We start from the raw sequence: 25,422 nt of genomic DNA, 5'->3' as shown, positions 1-25,422 counted from the left end.
TGCTTTTAGGCCAATGAGGGGAGACAGAGATATTTCCCTGTGTTTTCTTCTCTATTGCCTTCAGCTCAAAATGATCCTTTTGTTTTGAGTGGCATATTTTCAGGTGGCATATTCTGCTATCCTTCAAAAGCATCCTTCTTCCTGAACAAATTGACAGTTCTGACAAGGAGTAGCAGATGGAGGCCAAACGATCACCTTAATGAGAAAGGCTAAATTGGAAGATGTAGCTTAATGTGAGATCCAAACATCTTCCTCACTGAACCCCAGAACTAGGCAGGCTTATCACCCAGGCACAGCCAGCGCTAGACTAGGGCACATCTGGACATGGAGGGGCTTGTCTAGGCAAGACTTGAGGCTTGGGTGTTGAGGGTGGGATAGGTCTCCCAAGAAGAAGCAAGGGACCAAGCTAATAACTCTTCCTCAATCTCACAGTCAGCCCATTCATTCCTCCTCCCAGGGCAGTGTGGGCGAAGGTTTGGAGAAAGATGAAAGGCAAGCTTGCGTCCCATCATGCAAGCATCCCTGAGCCTGGAAGATGGCATTAGGAATGGGGCAGATGAATTTCCCTCAATGGTGCCCATATTTCTATCTGCGTTACCTTAAAAATGCATTCCACATCTCTCCACTTTTCCTCATCCCCAGGATTCACACGGTGGTTCAAGCTGCCACCATCCTTCGTCTAGGCCCCATGCTATTGCAGTGGTCTTCTAATTGTTCTCCTGCTGCGACCCTTGTCCCCCTGCAACCCATTTCTGACAAATGTCAGGGGTCATCCTTGTGGAGAGTAAACCAGATCATGTTCCACCCCTGTCCAATCCACTGTGTCTTCTCATCACACAATATAAATCACAACCTCACACCATATTCACCAGCCCTGTGTAATTTAACTCTTCACCAACCCCTTTGACTTCCCCCTGACTCTGACCCATGTCACTCCCTAGATTTCACCGCATTGACCTTCCTGATGTTCTTCCAACACTCCAACCTCATTTCTGCCTTGATTCTTTCTTCTTCTTCTTCTTTTGTTTTTGAGATGGAGTTTCACTCTTGTTATCCCGGCTGGAGTGCAATGGCATGATCTCTGCTCAGTGCAAGCTCTGCCTCCCAGGTTCAAATGATTCTTCTGCCTCAGCCTCCCGTGTATCTGGGATTGCTGGTGCGTGCAACCACGCCCGGCTAAATTTTTGTACTTTTAGTAGAGATGGGGTTTCACCATGTTGGCCAGGCTGGTCTCAAACTCCTGACCTCAGGTGATCCACCCGCCTCGGCCTCCCAAAGTGCTGGGATTACAGGCACAAGCCACTGTGCCCGGCAAATTCCTTCTTGACTGATGTTCCTTTCTGTTCTGAACACTGCTCACAAATTCTTTGCATCTCATCTCAATGTTACAGCTTTAGCAAGGCTTTTCCTGGCTGGCATTCTAAAGAAGAAACCTTTTCCTTAATATATGTCATTTCATCCTACTTACTTCTCTCACCCCTTCCATCTTTTTATCTGTCTGTTTACTTATGTATTCGCTGTGTCCTTCCCCAGGAAATGTAAGCCCCATGAAAACAAGGGTTTTGCCTGGGTGCGTTTCAGCACTTGGAGAGCTCATCATGGATTTGGCATTCCATAAATATCAATGTACAGGGTGTGAATAGATGACCCCAAAATCATCAGACAGATTATGTCCTGAATTTTAATTCAGGGAATATAGCTGAAGTAGTGATTATGTCTTTTGTAAAAACAAGCAAAAACAAACAAACATAACCCGATAGTGAGAGAATACATCCTAACAGAAAGCAGCTCTGCTTGTGAATCTAGAATTCACTGTCGTGGACATCATGTCCCAGGATATTCATGACTTGGGGGAAAAATACCCAGAATTTTGTACCTCTGCCTGGGTATTTTGTTTTGAAAATTGGAAGAGACAGTGGAGTGTTGTGATAAAGATGATACACTCTGCAGTCATATTGCTGGGCTTAAATCTGGGCTTCATCACTCACTAGCTGTGTGCCCCCGGACAAGTTACTTAAGTTCCTTGTGTCTCAGTTCCTTATCCATAAAAACATGGACAATAACAGTAACTACTTCTGATAATTATTGTGAACATTAATATAGTCAGTAAATGTACTTAACATGGTGCCTGACACAAAACAAGAACTCAGTAAGTGCTCATTGAAAGTAATAGGAGTATAATGGGCTCAACAAATAGGAAGAATAATATCTACTATTTGATAGTGCAACAGGGTGACTATAGTTAATAACTTAATTGTATATTTTAAAATTAAAGAGTGTAACTACATTATTTGTAACTCAAAGGATAAATTCTTGATACCCCATTCTCCATGATGTGCTCATTTCACATTGCATGCCTGTCTCAATACGTCTCATGTACCACATAAATATATACTCCTATGTACCCACAAATATTTAAAAAGTTAAAATATTTTTAAGAATTTAAAAAGTGATAGAGGTAATAGTATAATTACCATTTTGCTAGATGTTGAAGGGTAATAACTGCCTTATAAATTATAACCAATTTTTTTTCAATCATCTGGCTTTCCACTGCATTAGCTCTTTGAGGACAGTGTCAAGATCTTTCTATTGATGAACTCCCTGCTCCTTTGCCACATCTTATATTAGTGAAATATCAACAGGTGGGTGCATTACATTCCACCTTTTTCCTCTTTTGTCTTCATCCTCCTCAGGTTTCTTTCTGATTATTCCTTCCTTTCTGGATCAGTAGTTAGAAACATTAAGCCAGTTGAAAGTGTGCCCTCCTGTCAGGACAGTTTTCCTGGTCAGTAAGATTGGCAGAGTGGTTTGTAGAATAAGGAGGGTGCTCCTTACTAGAATAAGGTAGGGGAGCTGCCACTTGCACCTTCCCCTCTCCTCCACACAGGATGAGCATCTCAGTCCAAGCTGATCTTCCCCTCTAAGACAGTAGCCTCTGCTTTCAAAAATCGCTCGACTTAGTTCCTCTGTCAACCCAAAGTGTGTTTGTAGCATATCCTGTAAAATAAGACAAGGGCCAAATCTAGCATTGTCAAACACACGAGCTCAGACAAAAACCTGAGTTAAAATCCCAGCTCTGTGGCGTTCTCTCTAGCTAGATGACCCCTGGCCGCTGGGAGCCCTGCTCTCTTCATCTCTCAAACTAAGATCCTCCCTGTCTTGCAGGGTTGTTGTTGATGATACTATGTAATAATATCTGCAGAAGCACTTTTAAGCTGTAAGCAACAAATAATAGCTACAATTATACTTCCTCTACTGCCATACTGTCTCTACCTCAAAACGAACGATAGTTGTTCTTCACATATACAATGATAGACCTGGAAATAATGAGGCTTTCATCAGCCTGAATCATGCAGAATTACAGAAACAGCAAAATCTGCTACCACCAACTCACACTCGCTACCTTGTCCTCTGCGGCTATTGTCTTTGACAATCAATTTAAAAGTAATAAAAAGGAAACATCTGGTGACAAAAAATAAGAAAGTATTAAAAATGGAAAGAAAGATATCAAAAGGACACAGAAGACAAGTTAGAGGGGCTCCCACTGGTAATATATGCAACAATTTGATTCATATAATGAATGATGACAGTAATAGGTTATAAAACCTATTTGAAGAAGCATGAATCAATACTACTTAAACATTTTTTAATGTAAAAGTGATGGTTAGCAGGGTGTGGTGGTGCATGCCTGTACTCCCAGCTACTCAGGGGTACTAAGGCAGAAGGATCACTTGAACCCAGGAGTTCAAGACTGCAGTGAGCCACTGATCACTCTGTACTCTAGCCTGGATAACAGAGCAAGACCCCGCCTCAAAAAAGAAAAAAGAAAAAAAAAAGTCTTGAAGGGTGATAGGAAAAGCGGAGAGGCTTTTCTTTTTCTTTTTTTCTTTTTTTTTTTTTTTTTTTTTTTGAGAAGAAGTCTTACTCTGTCACCCAGGCTGGAGTGCAGTGGCGGGATCTTGGCTCACTGCAACCTTGGCCTTCTAGATTCAAGCAGTTTTCCTGCCTCAGCCTCCTGAGCAGCTGGGACTACAGGCACACGCCACCATGCCCAGCCAATTTTTGTATTTGTAGTAGAGACAGGGTTTCACCATGTTGACCAGGATGGTCTCGGTCTCTTGACCTAGTGATCTGCTTGCCTTGACCTCCCAAACTGCTGGGATTACAGACATGAGCCACTGTACCCAGCCAAGGGGGAAGCTTTTCTTTGTGGAAGAATGCCAATTAACAATAATAGAATGGTCAGAGCAGAGTAGTGTGTGCCTGTAATCCCAGCACTTTGGGAGGATCGCTTGATGCCAGGTGTTCAAGACTAGCCTGGGCAACATAATGAGACTTCATCTCTACAAAAATTAAATAAATAGATAAATAAATAAATAAATAAATAAATAAATAAATAAATAGCTGGACATAGTGGCATGCATCTGTAGTCCCAGCTACTCAGAAGGCTGTAAGGCAGGAAGATCACTTGAGCCAAGAAGTTTGAGGCTGCAGTGTGCTATGATCATGCCTGTGAATAGCTACTGCACTTCGGCCTGAGCATCATAGCAAGACCCCATCTCTAAAAAAATAAGAATCAGGATACTGTTAGCCAGCCAGCTCTTGCTAGTATTCTTTCTGCTATTTTCACAAGTAAGTGCACTCTGATCCGAAGTCTTGGGGAAAAAGTGAAATATACATCTCAGCTGAAATAAAGCAAGGTCTCTAGGTCTGTATCAACTATTTCCATGTCTGGAGGTGGTCAGTGAATCTGCCACATAGGTAGCGAGTCACCTTCTAAGTCAGAAATTCCAGTATCTCTTTGGGAAGGTTAACCTTTGTCTTGTCAATCCTATGCTTTTAATTGTAGCCATATGATCGCAAGAGCAAATGCAACAAAGTCAAAAATAGACTAACGGCACTTAATTAAACTAAAGAGCTTTTGCCCAGCAAAAGAACTGATAGCATAAACAGGCAATCTACAGAATGGGAGAAAATATTTGCAAATTATGCCTTGATAAAGGACTAATATCCAGAATTTATAAGGAACTTAAACCAACAGGAAGAACGTTGGAAAAGCACATGAACAGACGCTTTTCAAAAGAAGACATACCAGCGACCAACATCATAGTAAACATGGGTTTACTATGAAGCAGGCATTGAGCACAGCGTGTCACTGAGATTCCCTCCTCTAATCTTTGTAATAACCTTTGTTCTGCTCAGAAGTGGGAGCAGATTGAAAGAGGTTAGTAATCTGTTGAAGCTCACACGGCTTATAACAGGCAGAGCTGTGTTTTGTCTACGTTAGTTCAAACCCTTTCGTTTTGAATTGTTCTCTACATAATGCCAAAATCCAGTATGTAAGTATATTTTATAAAAATACACATTTCTAATTATCAGACAAATGCACACTAAAACCACAATGACATACCATTTCACACCAATTAGAATGGCTATTATTCAAAAGTCAAAAAATAGCAGATGTTGGCATGGATGTAGAGAAAAGGAAATGCTTACACACTGTTGGTGGGAATGTAGAGTAGTTCAGCCCCTACGGAAAACAGCATGGAAATTTCTTGTACGAAAAATAGAATTACTATTTGACCCAGCAATTCCATCACTGGGTATCTACCCAAAGGGAAGAAGTTATTTTATCAAACAGACACTTGCACTTGTGTGTTTATCTCAGCACTATTCAAAACAGCGAAGTCATGGAATCAACCTAAGTGTCTATCAGTGGTGCACTGGATTAAAGAAAATGTGGTATATACACACACCATACAATACTACACAGCCATGAAAAAGAATGAAATAATGTCCTTTGCAGCAATGTGGATACAGCTGGAGGCCATTATCCTAGGTGAAATAACTCAGAAGCAGAAAATTGAATACTGCATATTCTCACTTACATGTGGGAGCTAAACAATGGGTATCCAAGGCAAGGACATATAGATGAAAATAATAGACACTGAAGACCCCAAAAGGGAGGAGAGAAGAAGAGGGGGAGGGATTGATAAACTACCTGTTGGGTACTATGTTCACTGTTTGGGTGATGAGCTCACTGGAAGCCCAAACTCCAGCATTATGAGGTATACCTGTGCAACAAACCTGCATGTGTACCCCTGAGTCTATAATTAAAATTATAGCCATATGACCACAGTAAGCATAAAAACACAATCACTTTCTTTTGAGTGCGAACCTAACTGTATCAATGAGCCGAGATTGTCTCTTCAGCTTCATTAATGTGACCAGAAAATCAAGATCTAAAGAATGAATGTTAATGCATTGACTGCCATGCACCTTTTTAAGGTCAAGTCATGATAACTGATCCAATGCATTAGACAACAAAAGAAAGCTACAGTCACTTTGAAAATGTCATGTAGGCACCAGTTTATAAGACTCCTTTTAGCCGGTGTATGTAGAAGCATTTTAGTAACTGTGCTTTATGAGTTTGAAACCTTGGAGACTTTTTTTTTCAATTATAAGTCTTCAGACTAAGTTACTTTAAAAAATGTCTTTCATTTAGCGTTTACTAGGAAGCAGGCATTGAGCACAGCATGTCACTGAGATTCCCTCCTCTAATCTTTGTAATAACCTTTTTTCTGCTCAGAAGTGAGAACAGATTGAAAGAGGTTAGTAATCTGTTGAAGGTCACACAGCTCATAACTGGCAGAGCTGTGCTTTGTCTACGTTATTACAAACGCTTTTAAGCTGTTCTCTACAATAATGCCAAAATCAAGTATGAAAGTATTATATTTTACAAAGATTCTTCTATTTACCAAAACACAGACACCCAGAGCACTTTTTAAAGCTGTCAAATGCGTGGACTTCAGTTTCCAGGAGCTTATTAAAGGGAAACTACAAATAGTTCTTTGAGAAGGTACAGTATTGTTCCTGAATGCAAAGTGAAATGTGGATGATCACATTACGTTTGGAGAATAAATACATGCTGTTAATAAGAACAGTTCGAATTCTATTTACAATTCTATTAACAATGTAAAAAGCTTTTTCTTGTATTTCTTCCACCTAAGCTCCCTGGACTCACAGTTTACCTTAAACTATCAAGAAAAGAAGTATAAAAAGATTTTTCTTGTATTGCATTCCTATATATCCAGTTTTCCCCTAGTTATTAGGTGTCAGAAATAGTGCCATGCAGCCTCTAGGTAGAGTTCTCTAGCAGATGGCAAATAGGTGTTCCAGGGGTTTGCCCAAAGGTGAATTTTAATGAGATCTGCCTACTTCTTTCTTACCTTGAGAAGTATGAGTATACTCAGGGCTGTGGTGGCATGTAAATGAGTTCTGCTCCTATGCTAATTAGATCAGGCCTCTGGAGAGTAGCCAGCTGTTAGTTTTTAAAGGAAATAAAACTATAGGTCACAGAAATAAGTCATTTCAAAGCTGGTTTTTAGAGACCTTTTCTAGCATAAGAAACAGCCATATGTCCCAAAAGGAGCAATCAACATGTCTGGGTAAAGAGAGAGGAGGAGAGTGAATAGGTAAATAGGGTCATTATTTCAAGCTTTTCCCTGGAATTCATTACCCGCACAAAGTGTAGTCTTCAGACCTTGAGTGCTGCCTCTATTTTTATTTTTACTATAAATTCATAGTTTATCTTGATATTTAGTAAAAACCAAATAACGGTAATACAGTAGTCCCTACTTATACTCAGAGGATGTGTTCCAAGACCCCCAGTGGGGGTGTGAAGCGTTGGATACTACAGAACTCTACATGTACTTGATTTTTTCCCATTCATATCTACCTGTGATAAAGTTTAATATATAAAATAAGTATGGTAAGAAACTAACAACAACAAAACAATGCTTATAACAACATACCATAATAAAAGTTACGTGAATGTGGTCTCTTCCTCCAAAATAATGTATTCAATGTAATATTTTCAGAACTTGGTGGACTGTAACTGAAACTGTAGAAAGTAAAACCAAGAATAAGGAAGACTACTGTAATAAACTCGGTCTTCCTTGGCTCCCAGGGAATTTTCACTCTCCTCCTCCTCCAATATCTCCCATACTTTCTTCTCTGTTGTCTTCTCTTGCTTCACTTGCTCCACCAACCAGAAGTGATTAGATGTTTTCCATATTTGGCTTTGACTCTGTCCTCTTTTTTAAAGAAATCACTCTTGATCATGTTACCCACCTCTAAAGCGTCAATCACTAAGGAAAATAAAATCTTGTAAGAATGTGTGTGTAATCGAAGGAAAGGGAAGAGATGTTACATTATCCATCTGATGAGGGCTTCTTACCCCTTTTTAGCCATGGACTCCTTTGACAGTCTGATGAAACCTATGCATCATTCCCTGAATCATGTTTTTAAATTAATATATTAAAATACAAAGGATTGCAAAGGACACCAAAAATGTTAAAGTGACCAGAATATTTTTACAAATACGTTTATGTTATGCTCATGTGTATCCTGCAGTCATATTCACGAAATAACAAGATCCAGTCACTACCACAATTTCAAAGTAGTGAGAAAGACTTGGAAATGTTGTCTGTAACTGTACCACAAGATGAAAACTGTTTATGGAGACAAAATTGCAGAAGTCATTAATATTCTTGTGGTTTGTTGCCTATGTTCATAACCGAAGGGAATTTTACATTTTAGGTAGTGACTAGGGAAAATAAAGATGTAGAATTCAAGTACATAGATCCCCATGAATTCTACCCATAGTCCAACTTTAAGAACACCTGGTCTAAAGATTTCCAAAAAAGATTGGGAATCGTGACTTACTTGTAGCCTAAGAGAAGCATAGGGACAGTACAAAGAAGGGGATGTTATGGAGCCATCTATAATTGTACATTTATACTTATGTATAATTGTACATTATACTATACATTTATATTCCTCCCTTCATATGTTTGGTTTATTTGGGCTTCCTATGTCTCCTCATCTTTCTCCATATACCCTTTATATCATATCAAAGTAAAATTAAAACTAGCTAGTTCTTCATTTGGTGGCAGCTGTTGTGTTTTGGCATTGTTTCGTTGGAAGGATGTTTTTGTTTGTTTGTTGAATTATTTTTTAAATATATCCATCGGTTGTAGGGGAGGCAGAAACTACTGATTATCTGGGATTATTTATCCATGCTATGTCTAGCATCTATTAACATAGATAATTGGGCTTTAAATGTGGATAGAATTAAGATATCCAACTTCAGCCTCTGTCTATTGCCTTCGAAGGCCTCGAGGTGTAGATCAAATAATCCCCTTTCCATCTTGTAACTCTCTCTCCCCTTGGCTTCCTGAAGGCTGCTTCTCCTGGACCCCTCTCGTCTTCCCGCTTCTCTAATAGTCTCTTCTGAATCCTCTCATCAGTTTCACACTCAACCACCAGAAAAATGTAGGCATTTTCCCCACGTTAGGCTTTGGACTGGTTTTCTCACTATCTTTTCTTCTTTGATACTCTCTCTCAATCCCCAATTCACATTCTTTCCCATGTTCCTTGTCACTTTTTTTTTTCTTTTTTTCTTTTTTTTTTTTTTTGAGACAGAGTCTCGCTCTGTCGCCCAGACTGGAGTGAGTGGCGCGATCTCAGCTCACTGCAAGCTCCGCCTCCCGGGTTCACGCCATTCTCCTGTCTCAGCCTCCTGAGTAGCTGGGACTACAGGCGCCCGCTGTCACGCACAGCTGATTTTTTGTATTTTTAGTAGAGATGGGGTTTCATCGTGTTAGCCAGGATGGTCCCGATCTCCTGACCTTGTAATCAGCCCACCTCAGCCTCCCAAAGTGCTGGGATTACAGGCGTGAGCCATCGCACCCAGCCACTTGTCAGTTTTAATGGATCCCAGCTCCCCACCTCCCAGTTGAGATTTTAACGACACCCAACATGTATTCTTTGGACACTCACTGTGCACAATTATACTATAGTATATAGTTATGTTAGGCACTGGGCATACAATTCTGAACCAGCGAAACAGGTTTCTGCCCTCACACACCCTATAATCCATCAAGGAAGGCCTTAATCAAGTAATTTCAAGAGTGAGGTGTAGGGTGAAAGAGGAGAAGCAGGTCACTGCAGAAGTTGATATTAAGGGGATCTAGCCTAGTTTTGGGGTATAAGGAAGCCAATCAGAAGAAGTGAAGCTTCGACTGGAACTTTAAAAGTTAACTGGGAGATGACTCAGTAACCAGTGTAGGAATTGGGATTAGGACAATGCACGTGAAATGCAAAAGTCTAGAAAGAATAACGGGGAAGGAAGAAAAGATGTCAAATATGGCTGTGGTATGGAATCCACAAAGGGCATTTGAATCCAGTGAAGTTGCAGAGAGGCAGGCCAGGCTGGTAAACACTTGTCAATCATGTGGGGGCGGATCAAGGTCGTCATCCTAAAGACAGTCGGGAAGTTTCATTAGGCAGCAGGCAGAGTGTCCGGATTCACAGTTTTAAAAGATTAACCCAACTCTAGTAGGGAAAATGATTTGGAGAAGGGCAGGAACCCATGTGAGGAGACCATTGGAGGTGGTTATGGAGCCCAGTTAAGAGACAGTATGTTGGTTTGCAAGAAAATTTGAGTCTTCATTGTTTCTGCTTTACCTGCCCCTCAAACCTTTAAGATTTGACCTTGAAAATGTCCACTGCATGCTGCTTTTCATTCTCATTGACCAAATTCAAGCTTCTTTTTTTCCCCTGGACTATTGCAGCAGCTTTACTCTCTACTGACTTATCTTCTATTTCCTCTTTCTCCATGCCCGTGGCGTACAGGTGCGCTGTCAGACTTAGTCCCCTAAAACACACTTGGTTGCTCCCAAATGCATCAAAATTAAGTCCAAACTCCTCTCCCTTGTTCACAACCTCTGCAGTGTGGTCCCTACATATGCTTGCAGCTTTCTCCACCATCACAAGCTCCTACCGTAACTTTCCGACTTCACGTTCCCCTTGGCTCACTAACTCACAAATATCCAGACATGCTCTGTTTTACAGACTCCTCCCTCCCTCCTAGACTATCATTCTCTTCCAATGCACTCATAAAAAATTTTCATCTTTGAAGACTAATTTCAAGCCCAGCTTCCTCTAGATTTCAAGCCCAGCTTCCTCCTAGATGTCCCCAATCAGAATTTTTCCTTTCTGTCCATGTTCCAGTGATTATTTAAGTGATGTGTTTTCCCTCTAATTAAGCTTCTTACCCTTGCCTCACCATTTATTAGGGTCTAGCTCCTAGTTGAGTCAGTATGTATGAAAGAGAGGCTTTTCCACTAAATTATAAGTTTCTGAGGGCTAGGGAGATTTGTGGTAGGCATTTCTGTGTTGCACATAGTGATTTGCCTGCCCTGTGCTTATAAAGGCTCAACAAATGTTAAATAAGTTTTTGGGTGGTGGTAGGCTGATCGGACCCCAGAATTGCACATTTATCTGAGTCACATACCCAGAACCCATTCTGGTTGTAATAGTCTAGGTTGATCAAATGCACAGGAACATTTTACTAGCAGTACTGTTTTTGTTTCAAAAGCTGGCTAAATGCAACAAGTCTCAGTAAGAGTAACAATTCAGTATTTTATTGAGAAGTGCTGAATTCTTTGTTGAAAGCTGAAATTTATTCTATAAGTATTTCATGAGCCCTAATTATGTCTCTGGCTTTGTGCATACAGCTATGCAAATCTGTGTCCTGAAAGCACTTAACTGGTATTTTCATAAGGACTTGGGGTTTTTCCATCAAGAATTGCAGGAGGCTGGGTGCAGTGGCTCACGCCTATAATCCTAGCACTTTGGGAGGCCAAGGTGGGGGGATTATGAGAGGTCAGGGTTCGAGACCAGCCTGTCCAACATGGTGAAACCCCGTCTCTATGAAAAATACAAAAAAAGTTAGCCAGGCATGATGGCAGGTGCCTGTAATCTCAGCAACTTGGGAGGCTGAGGCAGGAGAACTGCTTGAACCTGGGAGGCAGAGGTTGCAGTGAACCAAGATCGCACCAGTGCACTCCAGCCTGGGCAACAGAGCAAGACTCCATTTCAAAAAAAGAATTGCAGGAGAATATACATTAATAAATAAAGCTTAATAAAGCTGAAAAAATAGTTCATTCCTTTGGTCAGAAGTTATTTGTCACCTAACCCAGAAGTGAAAACAATGCAGCCAAGGAAAGGTATGACAATACAATGGATATATTGTCAATACAATAAAAAGTATAAACAGAGAAAACAAACTTATTAGAGTATTGCTGATCGCAGTTTATTTAGGGCTTGATTATTACTATAATTTTATCATTTTCTTAGCTCTAATATTAATAAAGCCCTGAAACAAGCAGGTTTTATAATTTTCTTCTCAGTGTCACTTTACACCACAGGCTAGGAAGCATCAATAGATGCTCAGCAGTAATAACTGCATTTATTGAGTTCCAGTATATGCCCCACATTGTTTTAGAAACTGGAGATAGGCAAAACTCAATTTATAGTCTCAAATAGCTTGCAACGTAGTATCTTATATAGGAATCGAATTGCTTCCAGGAAATAATAAAGGAATATATTACTAGAAGAAGATGCTTGTATAGGAAGCTCACAGGTTTTTTTCCAGGCTAGGTTGAAACTGGACATTAGAGACATACTCCGTGATTTTCTGAAATATGAGTGCTAACTATGGAAAAAATAGACCAGAAACTCTCAGAACACAGATTAGTAGAGGTTAAGAGGTTAAATGTAAGAAGACTTTTGTGGAAAAAAAAATGTAAATGATGAGAGAATGCATTCAGAATAAGTAAAGAGTACTTTTTTAGATGTTTGCTGTATGCCTGTATAAAGATCTGTGGCTTCAAATTTGACTAGATTTTGTTTTTGTTTTTCAAAATCTTTTCTAAGAATTGCCCTGGTGGAAAATATTCCTGAAGGCCTTAACTATTCAGAAAATGCACCATTTCACTTATCACTTTTCCAAGGCTGGATGAATTTACTCAACATGGCCAAAAAGTCTGTTGACATAGTGTCTTCCCATTGGGATCTCAACCACACTCATCCATCAGCATGTCAGGTAAGCTACATCCTCTGTGTGTGTGATGATTTTACTTATGTGCATTTTCCACTCCTTAGTATTCTGCTCCTCCACTGCTCAAACTCCAGCTCATTTCTTTTAGTCTACCCGCACCCAGAGTACACATACATTATTACATTTATGTAGATGTGCCGTTGTTAATCATATGTCACTCCGCTCCTACTAGAATGCCAGGTTTGCAAGGACAAAATCGTGTTTCATCTTTGCCCACAATCGGCTCTTTATACAGAATTGCTGTGTTGCACAACTTCAGGGCATGCTATTTACGTGATAATCTCTGTCACTGGCATGGTCCAGAATTCTGCTTTGCGCAACCTGCATGTTTACAGGTCTAATTCTGTAACTGCTTGCTGAGGCATTTATTTGGTTAATTTGTGTTACAATCCACTTTTCAAGTTATAATTCACCCACTGCCACTTTTTTTTAATAGTAGAGTGAAATTTCCCAGGATAGTTGTTTTCTCTAGACTGTCATATTTGGATGAATGGGTGAAAGAAATATGCTTATTTCTTTTAAAAAAATAAAGCTTCGGAGAACTACCTTTAGAAAACTGACTTCATGATCTAAACGATTTCTGAATAAAATGCTCTGGGTGTAAGAAAATGGTGCTGGTGATTTTAGTGTGTTTTCTTTATATTGATACAACCATGATAGTTTATATTAAGCTACCCTATCTAAATATGTAGCCATCGGCCTACACTTAAATGTCATATGTAAGTCAAGGGTAAAATAAGTTTTGTTTCCTTTTATGCAAAATGTGTTGGCATTAAGCTTATAATCATGATCTCACTGGTGCTTTGAAAGCTATTGAATCTATTCAGTTACACCATTTTAAAGTCAAAAGTTACTGGAAAATAAAAACAAAAAACACAAAGGCCATAACTAAAGAAGAATGGAATGAGTTTACTAACTGTGTTCTACACTTTTCCATCTCTACTAAAGTTTAAGTAAGTGTTTCAGGATTTATTACTCCATAATGTCTCCTAAAATGTAGTGGTTTAAAGCAATAGTATCTATTTGTTCATGATTCTGGGCAGGGTTTGGCAGTGAGGACTTACCTCTGATCCGTATGGTGTTGGCTGGGGTGGGCTTCCTGGGGCTGGAGAATCCTGGATGGCTTTCCTCACATACCTGGTATCTCAGCTGGGGTGACTGTAACGTCTGGGATGGCCGAGTCTCTCTGCATGGTCTGTCATCATTCAGTAAACAGTCCCGAGCTCTTTACGTGGTGGTTGGATCCTCAGAAGGCAAAGAGCTCTGGAATCCTAGCATGTTGCTCCCAATCTATTCCATTGGTAGAAGCATGTCTCAAGTCCAGGAGGGAGGAGCAACATCCACGGACAGGAATGAGGATTATTGGCGGCCATCTTTGGAGATAGCATACCACAGCCCAGTCTGTGGCCGTAGCAATTCATAGCTGTGTTTTACATGCAAAACGCATTCACCTCATTCCTCAGAGTGAGAATTCTACTACACCAAGGCTCTGGAGCGAAGCCAGAGGTCACCTCCAATACCCCTTTCGCTCTTATGCGGGCTTTTTGGCTAGATCTAGAAACCAAATCGACACCATGCAGCTTAGCAGGAGAAAAGTCTACAGATTTTATTAGTTTTACTCGTACATGTGGATCTTCACAAGAGAGTGAAGTCCAAAGAAGTGGCCAAAGTAAGATGGTTTTATACTTTTTTGACAAAGAACAATAAATCTGAGAAGACATGACAGGACAAAGGGGATCGGTGTGGGGGCAGTCAATTTCTAGGGGAGTCACTAGGAGATATGGAAGGGGTATAAAACTAGTGGGAGATAGGGTTACTTCATTAAGTGTGTTTATTCAGGTCCATGGCAGCCCCCAGTTTCCAGTCTCTGGTGATAAGGGCTATTTTCTCACCCTGGTACGGGTATGGTGGGCTTCTCAGAAGAATCTTGATGGTTTGCTGCATACAGAAAGAGACAGGTCCGCTATCCCTTACTGAACTACAATTTTCCCAGTATTTTCCCCTTGAAATAATCATCAATATACCAACCTGACATATTTTGAGATGGCACATCCTTCACTCCTTCAGTTCAAAATCCAGAGTGTGTTTATTTGCATCGGGTCTGGATCTGAGTGAGGCTCCTCATGTGGGCTTCTCTTTATTGGAAACATGTAAAAAGAGTAGTTACATGCCCCCCTAACACACATGCCAAATGTAAAATGGTAAGATGGGGTAAGATACCTAGAGATACTTTTTTCAAAAGGGGTAAATGGAGAGTAGAAGATTGCCCCCTGGAATGTATGAACCAGGGGAAATAAGGCTCCAGACTGGCTAGCTTGCATATGAAAGCCTGGCTGAGCCATTTTTATCTCTCTCTAGGCATTGGCTAACCCTTTGCGGGGGCAGTCTTTTCCCAGCTGGAAAGGGGTGTGTGTGTGCACGTGCACGCGCTCATGTATGTGTCCATGTGTGCGTCTGTGTGTGAGCATGCATGCATTTTTAATTGATGCATAATAGATGTACATAGTTTTGGAGTACATGTAATAATTTAATACATTATTATAATTTGTAAAGATCCAATCAATGTACTTGGGGAATCTGTCACCCTAAACATTTGTCTTATCTTTAGGCTAGAACCTTTCAAATTCTTCCCTTCTACTTATATTTTTATATGTTATGTTATGTTATGTTACATTATGTTATGTTATTTTTGGAGACAGGGACTCGCTGTGTTGCCCAAGTTGGAGTGTAGTAGTGTGATCTTAGCTCTCTGCAACCTCCACTTCCTGGGTTCAAGCAATTCTCCTGTCTCAGCCTCCCAAGTAGCTGGGATTACAGGTTTGCACCACCATGCTAGGCCAAGTTTTCGTATTTTTAGTAGAGACAAGGTTTCACCATGCTGACCAGGCTGGTCTCGAATTCCTGACCTCAAGTGATCCACCCACCTTGGCCTCCCAAAGTGTTGGGATTATAGGCATGAGTCACTGCACCCGGCCCCCTTCTACTTATTTTGAAATGGAGAATAGATTATTGTAAATTATAGTCACCCTACTGATCTATCTAATGCTAGGTCTTATTTCTCCTACCAAACTGTATGTTTGTGTCTGTTAACATCTTTTCGTCCACTTCCAACACTTCCCAGCCCAGAAAGCCTTTTTAAAATGTCAAAATGTCATGATATACAGAAAATTCAGAAAATTATATGCAGTACAGAGCCCTTTTGTTTGGCTAAGAAGATCCATAGAGACCCACGACCTGAAGCCATTTCTTACTTGAAGAATGTTGTGAGTGGAGAGACCAACCTTGGATTCTCTACATTTTATCTAAATTCTGCATGAGAACGCAGCAATTCCTTCTTCAGTTTATCTCGTTCTTTGTAACCCTTGTTATATACTGCAAAAACTTGTAATCTGCCTGAAGAATTTCAGCCGGCTTCACAAGTTCATTAGCTGTATTTTCCATGTTCTGTTTTACAGCAGGTGGTACTATTACAAGCACTCTGTCATTACATAATGCAGATGGCCCTTTCTCTAGGCTTCAAAGGAAATTTCCTTACTGTTCTTCCAGCCTTGAATGATACAAGTAGAGGCCAGCCTCCACCATGACCCAGTCCCACATGGCTTTACTTATTCACTTATTAATTTTTTTTGAGATGGAATTCCACTCTGTTGCCGAGGCTAAAGTGCGGTGGTGTGATCTTGGCTCACTGCAACCTCTACCTCCTGGGTTCAAGCGATTCTCCTGCCACAGCCTCCTGAGTAGCTGGGATTGCAGGCACCTGCCACCACACCAAGCTAATTTTTGTATTTTTAGTAGAGATGGGGTTTCACCATGTTGGCCAGGCTGGTCTTGACCTGACCTCAAGTGATCCACCCACCACGGTCTGTCATATGACTTTAGGTAGAATGTTATTGATGTAGAAAGATGATAACACTTAGAAGCTTAGTTCAAGTCACTCTCTAACAACTGGCCTGCTGCCAACAAATGGAAGTTTTCAACTTACTGCCTATGACCTAACTATCGTTGAACTCACAGGCAAGCTTCTAGGAAGAGACCTAGTTTAGAATGTCTTCTGGTAGAGTCATACTGCTCCCGCCAAAGAGAGACCTCTTAGCTGCCTTTCATCTCCCTAATAGCACTAGACTTCTGTACAATGTAAAACCAGTTGGTTTTCTGCAGTTTTGAGACTGATTGTGCTTTGCCTCTTTACAAGGGGGAGATCTGCCTTTGCAAACATGAAGGATAGACGGGCTTTATCTGCTTTGAGAATTGAATGGATTAAAGGTGTTCTGAGACTGATCTTGCAGTTCTCCCTACGCCTGCCTGTCCCTGGCCACGTCCTGTGGGGAAGCAATAATGTTTGGAGGATTCTCACTTCAATGCAGTAGTGGAATTTCTCTTCTTCCTCTAGTTTGTTGGTGGCCAAGTGACTGTTTCTGCAGAATCCCATGCCTTTGGTCTCCACTGGCCAAGAGCCAGGCATGGCCCATGGTCTTAAAGTGCAAGCATGCAGAATTTAGGGTGTTTTGTTGCCTGACTGGCTGCCTTTCACCTTGCCCCTATTCACCTCTCTCAACCCCTAGAGCGGTATGCGTAACAGGTTAGCATTAAAAGGTCCGGGGGAACTTATCTGAAGACCACATTTCTTGGGCACTTAAAGATTAATTTTAGAGGGCCAGGCGTGGTGGCCTGTAATCCTAGCACTTTGGGAGGCCGAGGCGGGCAGATCACCTGAGGTCAGGAGTTTGAGACCAGCCTGGCAAACATGGTAAAACCCTGTCTCTACTAAAAATACAAAAATTAGCTGGGTGTGGTGGCACATGCCTGTAATCCCAGCTACCCAGGAGGCTGAGGCAGGAGAATTGCCGGAACCCGGGAAGCGGAGGCTGCAGTGAGTTGAGATCGAGCCACTGCACTCCAGCTTAGGGGACAGAGTGAGACTCTGTGTCAAAAAAAAAAAAAAAACAGGAAAAGATTGTTTTTAGAGTCTGTTCCCCTCCTTTCCCCCTCTCACTGGGCAGGTAGGGGAAAAGTTGTGAAGTGATGAAAAATGGAGAAAGGAAACAGGTACTCGCTGCCAACTCCTTCTCTTTGGGTGCAGTTCAAGGACCCCTATATCCTATTCTTTGCAGATAAAATCACCAAGTTTTACCCTAAAACTTCAGTGCCTAAAAAAAGAAGGTACTAACTGAAAGCTACTTTAATTTAAATTTTTACCTGATTTTATCTTTCAAATGGAAAAGGAAATTCAAGACTACCTAACATTTCAAACTTCGGGCAACCAGTCTTTGGACTTGTGTGTACCCTTTTATTTTCACGAAGACCCTATAAACATCAGGAGATAGTCTCTCATTGGTGTATTGCGTGCAAAAACATGCTAGGAAAAAAATAGTTCACACCCTGATTACTCAAGTGAGCCAAATTTAAATTTTCTTTAAAATATTCTGGTGCCAAACACTATCCTTCACAAATATGTGTGATAAAAAAAAATTGTGTCAGGTTCACAGCTTCTTTTTCATTAATTTTTTAAAGATAGTATTTTTTATTTGGGGGAAAATAGTCAAATGTAACATTTGATTTTAAACCAACAGAGCCGGAAAAGTCCTAAATGGAACCATAGATGGCACATACATTAACAGGAACTATAAGCAAAAAAGCAGCCCAGCTGTTTTTTATCATGTAGCAATAGGAAAATGCACCAAGAAACCACGTAGCCAATGGCAGGCAGAGCAGCTCAGCAGCAAACAGGCACGTTTTATTGGTCTGGTCTCTGGATGAGCAGCAATTTTATAAGAGTGAGGGTGATGGTTGTTACTAACAGGAATGATGAATATGTGCTTTTTTATTTCGCACACATTTTATTGGTCTGGGCTCTGGATGAGCAGCAATTTTGTAAGAGCGAGTGTGATGGTTGTTACTAACATGAATGATGAATATGGGCTTTTTTATTTTTCGTTCGCATGGAAACACACGTTGATTTAAAATGTGTTTTTATCTGTACCTCCAAAAGCTTGCTGTTTGGATTTCTACCCTGAAAAACCCACTTTGCTTTTCTTGTCTCGTACCTGGAGTTAATCTGTTTGTGTTTGTTTCCTTCTGTGCTAAAGGAAACTGGACAGTGCCCTTACTCCATATCACAGCCTGCTAAGGGCTGCTGAGGTTTAGAGTTTCATGATAACTATATTTTAGAATTTTAGGAAAATACATGGTCAGGTAAAAGGTTTTTGTTTCTGTCTGGATGATGAGTTGCCACCCTAAAATGTTGAAATTCTTGGGACATCTTGATTGCTCATTTATGAGACAAAATGATGGGAATGTATGAAATCAAACCTGTTCAGAAGCAGCCAAGAAATATACCTGACAAAGGCTCATTAGTAGAGCTACCTAATCCATTGGGTAAAAAAGTAAAAATAAAATAATAAACTCACACTCTGTGAATTCACTGTGAGGAACCTGTAAAATAATTAATGGTCTGCAACAACGGAATCTTAAAGAGATGTGTTTATGTGAAATCAGTTAGATACTGGTCTGCCTGTGAGCTGTGATTGCCAACTGATGATACATTACAATTGTTTGATTTTGAGAAATTATGATTTTTAAAAATCAAACGGTATTTATGAAATTGCAAGCAGCCAGCATAAGAGCTCAGTGATCCAGGAGGCTGTTTCTGGAAAGTACAAGCCTGGATCCTACCTCTACACAGTGGTTAGCAGATCTTAGCAAGACTGCAGAAATGAGCCAGGAGTGGAGCTTATGGTTTTTGTTTTGTTTTGTGTTTTGACCTACTTAGCTGTGCAACCTTGGGCAAGAGGATGAACTCTCTATGCCTCAGTTTCCTCAACAGCAAAATCAGGGTGATAACAGGACCTGCCTCATAGTTTGTTGTGCAGATTAAATCAGTTAATATCTGTAAAGAGTATAGAACAGTGTTTGACCATTTTAGTGCCTATATAAGGGTTTATGATCGTGAATATTGTTATGCACATTCACGTATTTGTGTACACACTGTAACTCTGGTTCAAGTTTATTCTGTTAGCAAGTTCTTATTATGGCTCTTACACTGTGCTAGAAATTGGGATGGTTACTATGTAAAATTAGAAAGGGATTATAATTTCTGCAAATGTGAGACTCTGGGTAGATAAGAAGGATTAGGCAAATTATCATTGCATGTGGAATTCTTACTTTCATTTGATTTATTAATTATAAATCTTCAAGTGTGAGTGTGTGTGTGTGCGCACCTCACCATTCGTAAAAGCCCCATTCTCAAGAATTCTGCAAGCTTAAGGATACCTTTTGTTTTTAACCTCTCCATTTGTCCTGAAATTTGTAAGCAAACACTATCTAGCAAAGTTACATGGTAAGATGGTGAAATATTTGATCTTAGAACACTATCATTTAATAGAAAATACAACTCAGTCTATATTTGCTGATATGTATATATATTTATATTTATTATGTACATTCATACGTGTGTGTGTATATCTCCCTCTGGACAAGCAACATCTTGAATTTTGAAAACACAGTAAATTATGTGGTCTTGAACTTGCAGTCCCTCCTAATTTTTGTTGATTGATGTTTTGTTCTATGTTGAAGACCTATATGACCTGGCAACATGCAGATGACCCTGCCATTGTGATTCAGGCAGCTGTATCCATGTATGACTCAGGTCTCCAGGTGCTCCCTGGTAGCCCACTCATTCCTTTTCTGCAGTAGTCTTCCTGGCTGATCTGATCAATGCCCTTTAACCAATGGACAAGGGCTTTTGTTTCATCAAACTTATAAAACGTTTCCTTGTCATGTTTGTTTCATAGCCATCCTTATGATTCATTTGTAAATGATATTATTAACATTTTCTATTCTAACCACTGCACGTTTTGTGCCATAATGCCTCTTACCTGTCCTAAGGAAGCCCACAGCCTGGTGGAGTCCTCTATGGCCCGGTGCCTCCAGCACCTCTTGCTCCCAGTTCCATTTTCCATCTTCCCTGGCTCTCTAAACCCACATGTCCTTTCTCACCCTTGCCTACAGTCCTAGGCAAGTCTGCATTTCCTCTTCAAGTCTTCTGAAGGAGACTCTCTATTCACTCATCATGCAAACAGTCAGCATCTACTTTGTAACACAGGGCTATGCCTGAAACCCAGAAGAATCCTGTTTTTGGCAATGTCACTCCTATGTAAAAGCCTGATAAAACTATCTAATACTCGTGCAGCCTGAACATGAAATATTTCATTAAAATTTCTTAACGATATTTTTAACCCGGGAAAATAGCATCATAGCATTTCCTAGTTTTCATTTTGCCTTGAAAATGATTGGCGTAGTTGGTGGAGACCGGATCCTTTAAGTAACTGAAAGTATTTGAGCCTATGGTAAGTGGCAGATTGGGTAAAGGAGTCAGGGAAAGCAGGATATTCTGATGCAACATGAAAACACACATTTCATTTTTGTCTCGATGTGGATCCTGAGGGCTTACACACATTTCTACTACATTATGCAAACTTCCTACAGTCTAGTTTGTCTATTTTTAATGGGGACATAGGGAAAAATAAAACATGCATAAATTAATGAAAGCATAATCAGGATACATACAAATTCTCTGTTGTTATTTGGCTGTGTTCAGAATTGCTTATTTTGTTTATATTTAGTTCTCAGCGCTTGGTTTTATAGAAAAGGCAAACTCGCAGTGTTATTCCGGATCCATGTACTATAGGGGAAAGATCATAGGCTTTGTCATGAATACATCTGATTGACTAATAGTTTAGTAGTTGTGGTCACATTGAGCAAATGTCACAACTCATCTGATCTTCAGTGTTATCTGTTAATTAAAATTAATTCTGATTTATAAATTTATACCCCTCTATAAAATGGGTGTAATAATAACACCTATCTCATTTGATTGCTTGGAGAATTCAATTAGATAATGTTTGTAAAACAGTAAATAATGCAGCTTATAAAAGTTGTAGTTTTCATTTTTGTTGTTCTGATGCAGAACACTTACTTTCAAATTTAGTGGACACTTGACTATGTAATCTTACAACAAGAACAATATTCAGCTGTCTGTCAAGATTTCAGTTTATGTGAAAAGAGGTTTAGATCGAAAATTCTACACAGAATACAAATTCAAATTGCTCTCTAGGGTTTAGGTGAAGAAAGGAGAGGCCGGGCACAGTGGCTAACGCCTGTAATCCCAGCACTTTGGGAGGCCGAGCGGGGTAGAACACGAGGTCAGGAGATCAAGACCATCCTGGCCAACATGGTGAAACCCCATTTCTACTAAAACAAAAAATTAGCTGGGTGTGGTGGCACATGCCTGTAGTCCCAGGTACTTGGGAGGCTGAGGCAGGGGAATCACTGGAACCCGGGAGGCAGAGGTTGCAGTGAGTGGAGATTGCGCCACTGCACTACAGCCTGGAGACAGAGCAAGACTCGCTCTCAAAAAAAAAAAAAAAAAAAGAGACAGAAAAATACACACATTTTTCAGGTAGATTCCCACTTTTCTCTCCCAATATAGTGGTTTTCAACCGTGGCCGCTGGTCAGAGTCGCCTGGGGAGATTTTAAAATATGCTTATGCCCAAGCCCATCCTAGACCAGTTAGGTCAGAATATTTGGAGAGGCGCCCAGGCTTCAATACTTTTAAAAACAATGAGGGGATTTTACCGGGCAGCCAGGATTGAGAATCACTGTTTTAAACCATCCTGGTCCAATAAACATTATTCAACTTTCATAGGTTCCAAGATTGGGCCAGGTTGGTCCCTACCCCAGTTTGTCAACCTAATTTTGCCTGTTTCAAATTTGCAATTGTTCCCTCCATAGTGATGTAAATGAGTAGCAGCTTGTACTTGAATATTCCGCATAGTCCTGGACTCTAGGACCCGTGTCGTATTGATCCTGCTGGTGTTGTTATCCAGCACACCACCAGTAACAGAATGGAGCTCAGTGATTGCTTTTTGGTTTGAAACAGTAGATTACCTTCAGCCTTCCCATCTCCAGGCTACATATGATATCAGTAGAACTCCTGGTACAGTGTCAGCATAAAGACAGAGTAACCTCATGGAAAGAGCGTCCCTTTATTTCAAAGTATCCTCTTTTCCCTGCTCCACAAAATCAACACTCCGCAAATGCTTATTTGTTCATTAGCATTCTCCCGTTTTAAATGTGGCAACAGAATGATGTTAAATGTGTCTTTATTGAACAGACATTTATCAAGGTGCTGTGCCATTTGCTGGGGATGGAAAATAAAATAAGCAAGCGTCCCTACCTCCATAGAGCTCAAAGTGTGGTGAGGGAGACAGACAAACAATAAACCATTTATAACAACACGGAATAGTAGAACAACAATGAGGGCCGGGCGCGGTGGCTCAAGCCTGTAATCCCAGCACTTTGGGAGGCTGAGATGGGCGGATCACGAGGTCAGGAGATCGAGACCATCCTGGCTAACCCGGTGAAACCCCGTCTCTACTAAAAAATACGAAAAACTAGCCGGGCGAGGTGGCGGGCGCCTGTAGTCCCAGCTACTCGGGAGGCTGAGGCAGGAGAATGGCGGGAACCCGGGAGGTGGAGCTTGCAGTGAGCGGAGATCCGGCCGCCGCACTCCAGTTTGGGCGACAAAGCAAGACTCCAACAATGAGGAGTGCTGTCAGCAAATGGGCTCGTGTTGGATTACCTCTGCTTTGAACTGTGCAGCAGAGCTCACAGGCTCTGGTGGATTTTGGTCCTATTTTTTCTTGGTATGCTTCCGCTGCTGCTTCATGCTGCCATTTCCCCATCTGTTGAGTAATCCTGATTATGTTCTTGCTTGCTTTCCAACATATTTCTATGGGAAATCATTATTCTAATATAAACTCATAAGCATTATCATTAGCAAGAGTTTAACCTCTATGATTCCTTTTGAATCCAATCATATGGCCATGAGTAAATCATGAACCTAAGATATTCCTTCTAATTGTATTAATTACTTTCTTTAAGATTGTCTTTTCTGAGTTTGTTTGCTTGTATGCTTATTTTTTCTCTGTGTCTTCATTTGTGCTTTTTCTATTTTTCTATGACCATTTTTTTTTGGTACTTTCACTCGAATAGGTCAGATTTTTTCCTTTATCATTAGTAATAACCTCTCACAATCAAAAATTTGGAAACTATGGAGAAATTAGAGAGAAACCAAATCCTCCAAATGGCCACCAACAAAAAAAGTTTTTGACAGTTTGATATTTCATGCATAATTTGTATACATAGGCTCATATTATATAAAAAGAATTATATCTTTGTTTGTTTTTGAGACAGGGCCTCTGTCACCCAGGCTGGAGTGCAGTGGCATGATCTCAACTCACTGCAACCTCCATCTCCCAGGTGCAAGCAATTCTCCTGCTTCAGCCTGCCAAGTATCTGAGATTACAGGTGTGCACCACCATGCCTGGCTAATTTTTGTATTTGCGATAGAGATGAGGTTTCACCATGTTGGCCAGGCTGGGCTCAATCTCCTGGCCTTAAGTGATCCTTCCACATCAGCCTCCCAAAGTGCTGGGATTACAGGTGTGAGCCACTGCCCCCAGCCTAAAGAATTGTATCTTAATTTTCAAGTTAACATTACAAGATAAGCACCTTTCCATTTTATTAGAAACACTGGTAACATATTTTCATTGGCTGCATAACATACAATATACTAGATTTACCAGGTTAAGTTAATATAACGATTTTCCTCTATTGGACATTTAAGCATTTACCTTTTCCCTCTTTTTCTGAATGAGCTGCTGCAGTAAATATCTGTGCATTTTTTTTCTTATTGTCCATTTGCTCAAGATCAGTTCTCAAAATGTAGGGATAGGGTATCTGAGCTGCCTTGTTAAGACCATGGAATATTCAGGAAGCATGTGGCAAGTGCTCATGGCTTCTCCCTGGGGATGCTGGAATCACTCTGCAGGGAGGTTTCGAAGGAGTTCTCTGTCCATTCTGCGTGGGGTCCTCTTCCCACTTGGAATAAGTGATTGTGGAAGCGTTGGGGATGTTTGGCACATCCTGATGCTCCTTTCTTGCCTTGGTCTCCCCTCTTTCCTCTGGAGCAAAGGAATGACACCAGGCTGTGGCTATTGTGCTCTTCTAGACACTGCTGAATGGCAGTACAGAGATAATATTGTCTGTCCCCTCTGCAGCCAGAGTGGATGCTCGAGCAACCCCGCAGGTAATTTTCAGCTACTGTAGGATTCCAGCTGCCGAGGGCCTGGTTACCAACCTCCTACTTCTGATATTAATCTCTTGCTATTTCCCGGCCCGTGATTGGCATGATGAGCATATTCATCTTTCTTCATCTGTCCCTGACAGGGATGGCTATGTTTATGCCCACAAGGTGCATAATTGAGATAACCATCATTAAGCAAGCCCATGATGATGAACTGTTCAGACTCATTAATTCCTCTAATGAGATGGAGCCTGTTATGGTGAATGGACGGGCAGCGTGCACGCCTCCATGCCAGATACTCTCAGCTGG

At 40.7% G+C, this 25,422-nt stretch overlaps 1 protein-coding gene across 3 annotated transcripts in view; it reads left to right on the top strand.

Moving 5' to 3' along the window:
* PLD5 (phospholipase D family member 5) overlaps positions 1 to 25,422 on the top strand; it is a 422,420-nt gene that overhangs the window by 206,384 nt on the left and 190,614 nt on the right. For all 3 annotated transcript variants that reach the window (XM_007989952.3, XM_007989953.3, XM_037986077.2), the window contains one exon: positions 12,784 to 12,952. In XM_007989952.3, the coding sequence (XP_007988143.1) occupies positions 12,784 to 12,952 (169 nt within the window). The remainder of the gene's footprint in view (positions 1 to 12,783; positions 12,953 to 25,422) is intronic.

The sequence above is a fragment of the Chlorocebus sabaeus genome, chromosome 25 (genome assembly GCF_047675955.1).
Source record: "Chlorocebus sabaeus isolate Y175 chromosome 25, mChlSab1.0.hap1, whole genome shotgun sequence".
NCBI classification, from domain to species: Eukaryota; Metazoa; Chordata; class Mammalia; order Primates; family Cercopithecidae; genus Chlorocebus; species Chlorocebus sabaeus.
Note: the sequence above shows the minus strand (reverse complement) of the source record. Positions and strands in the feature narration are given on the sequence as shown.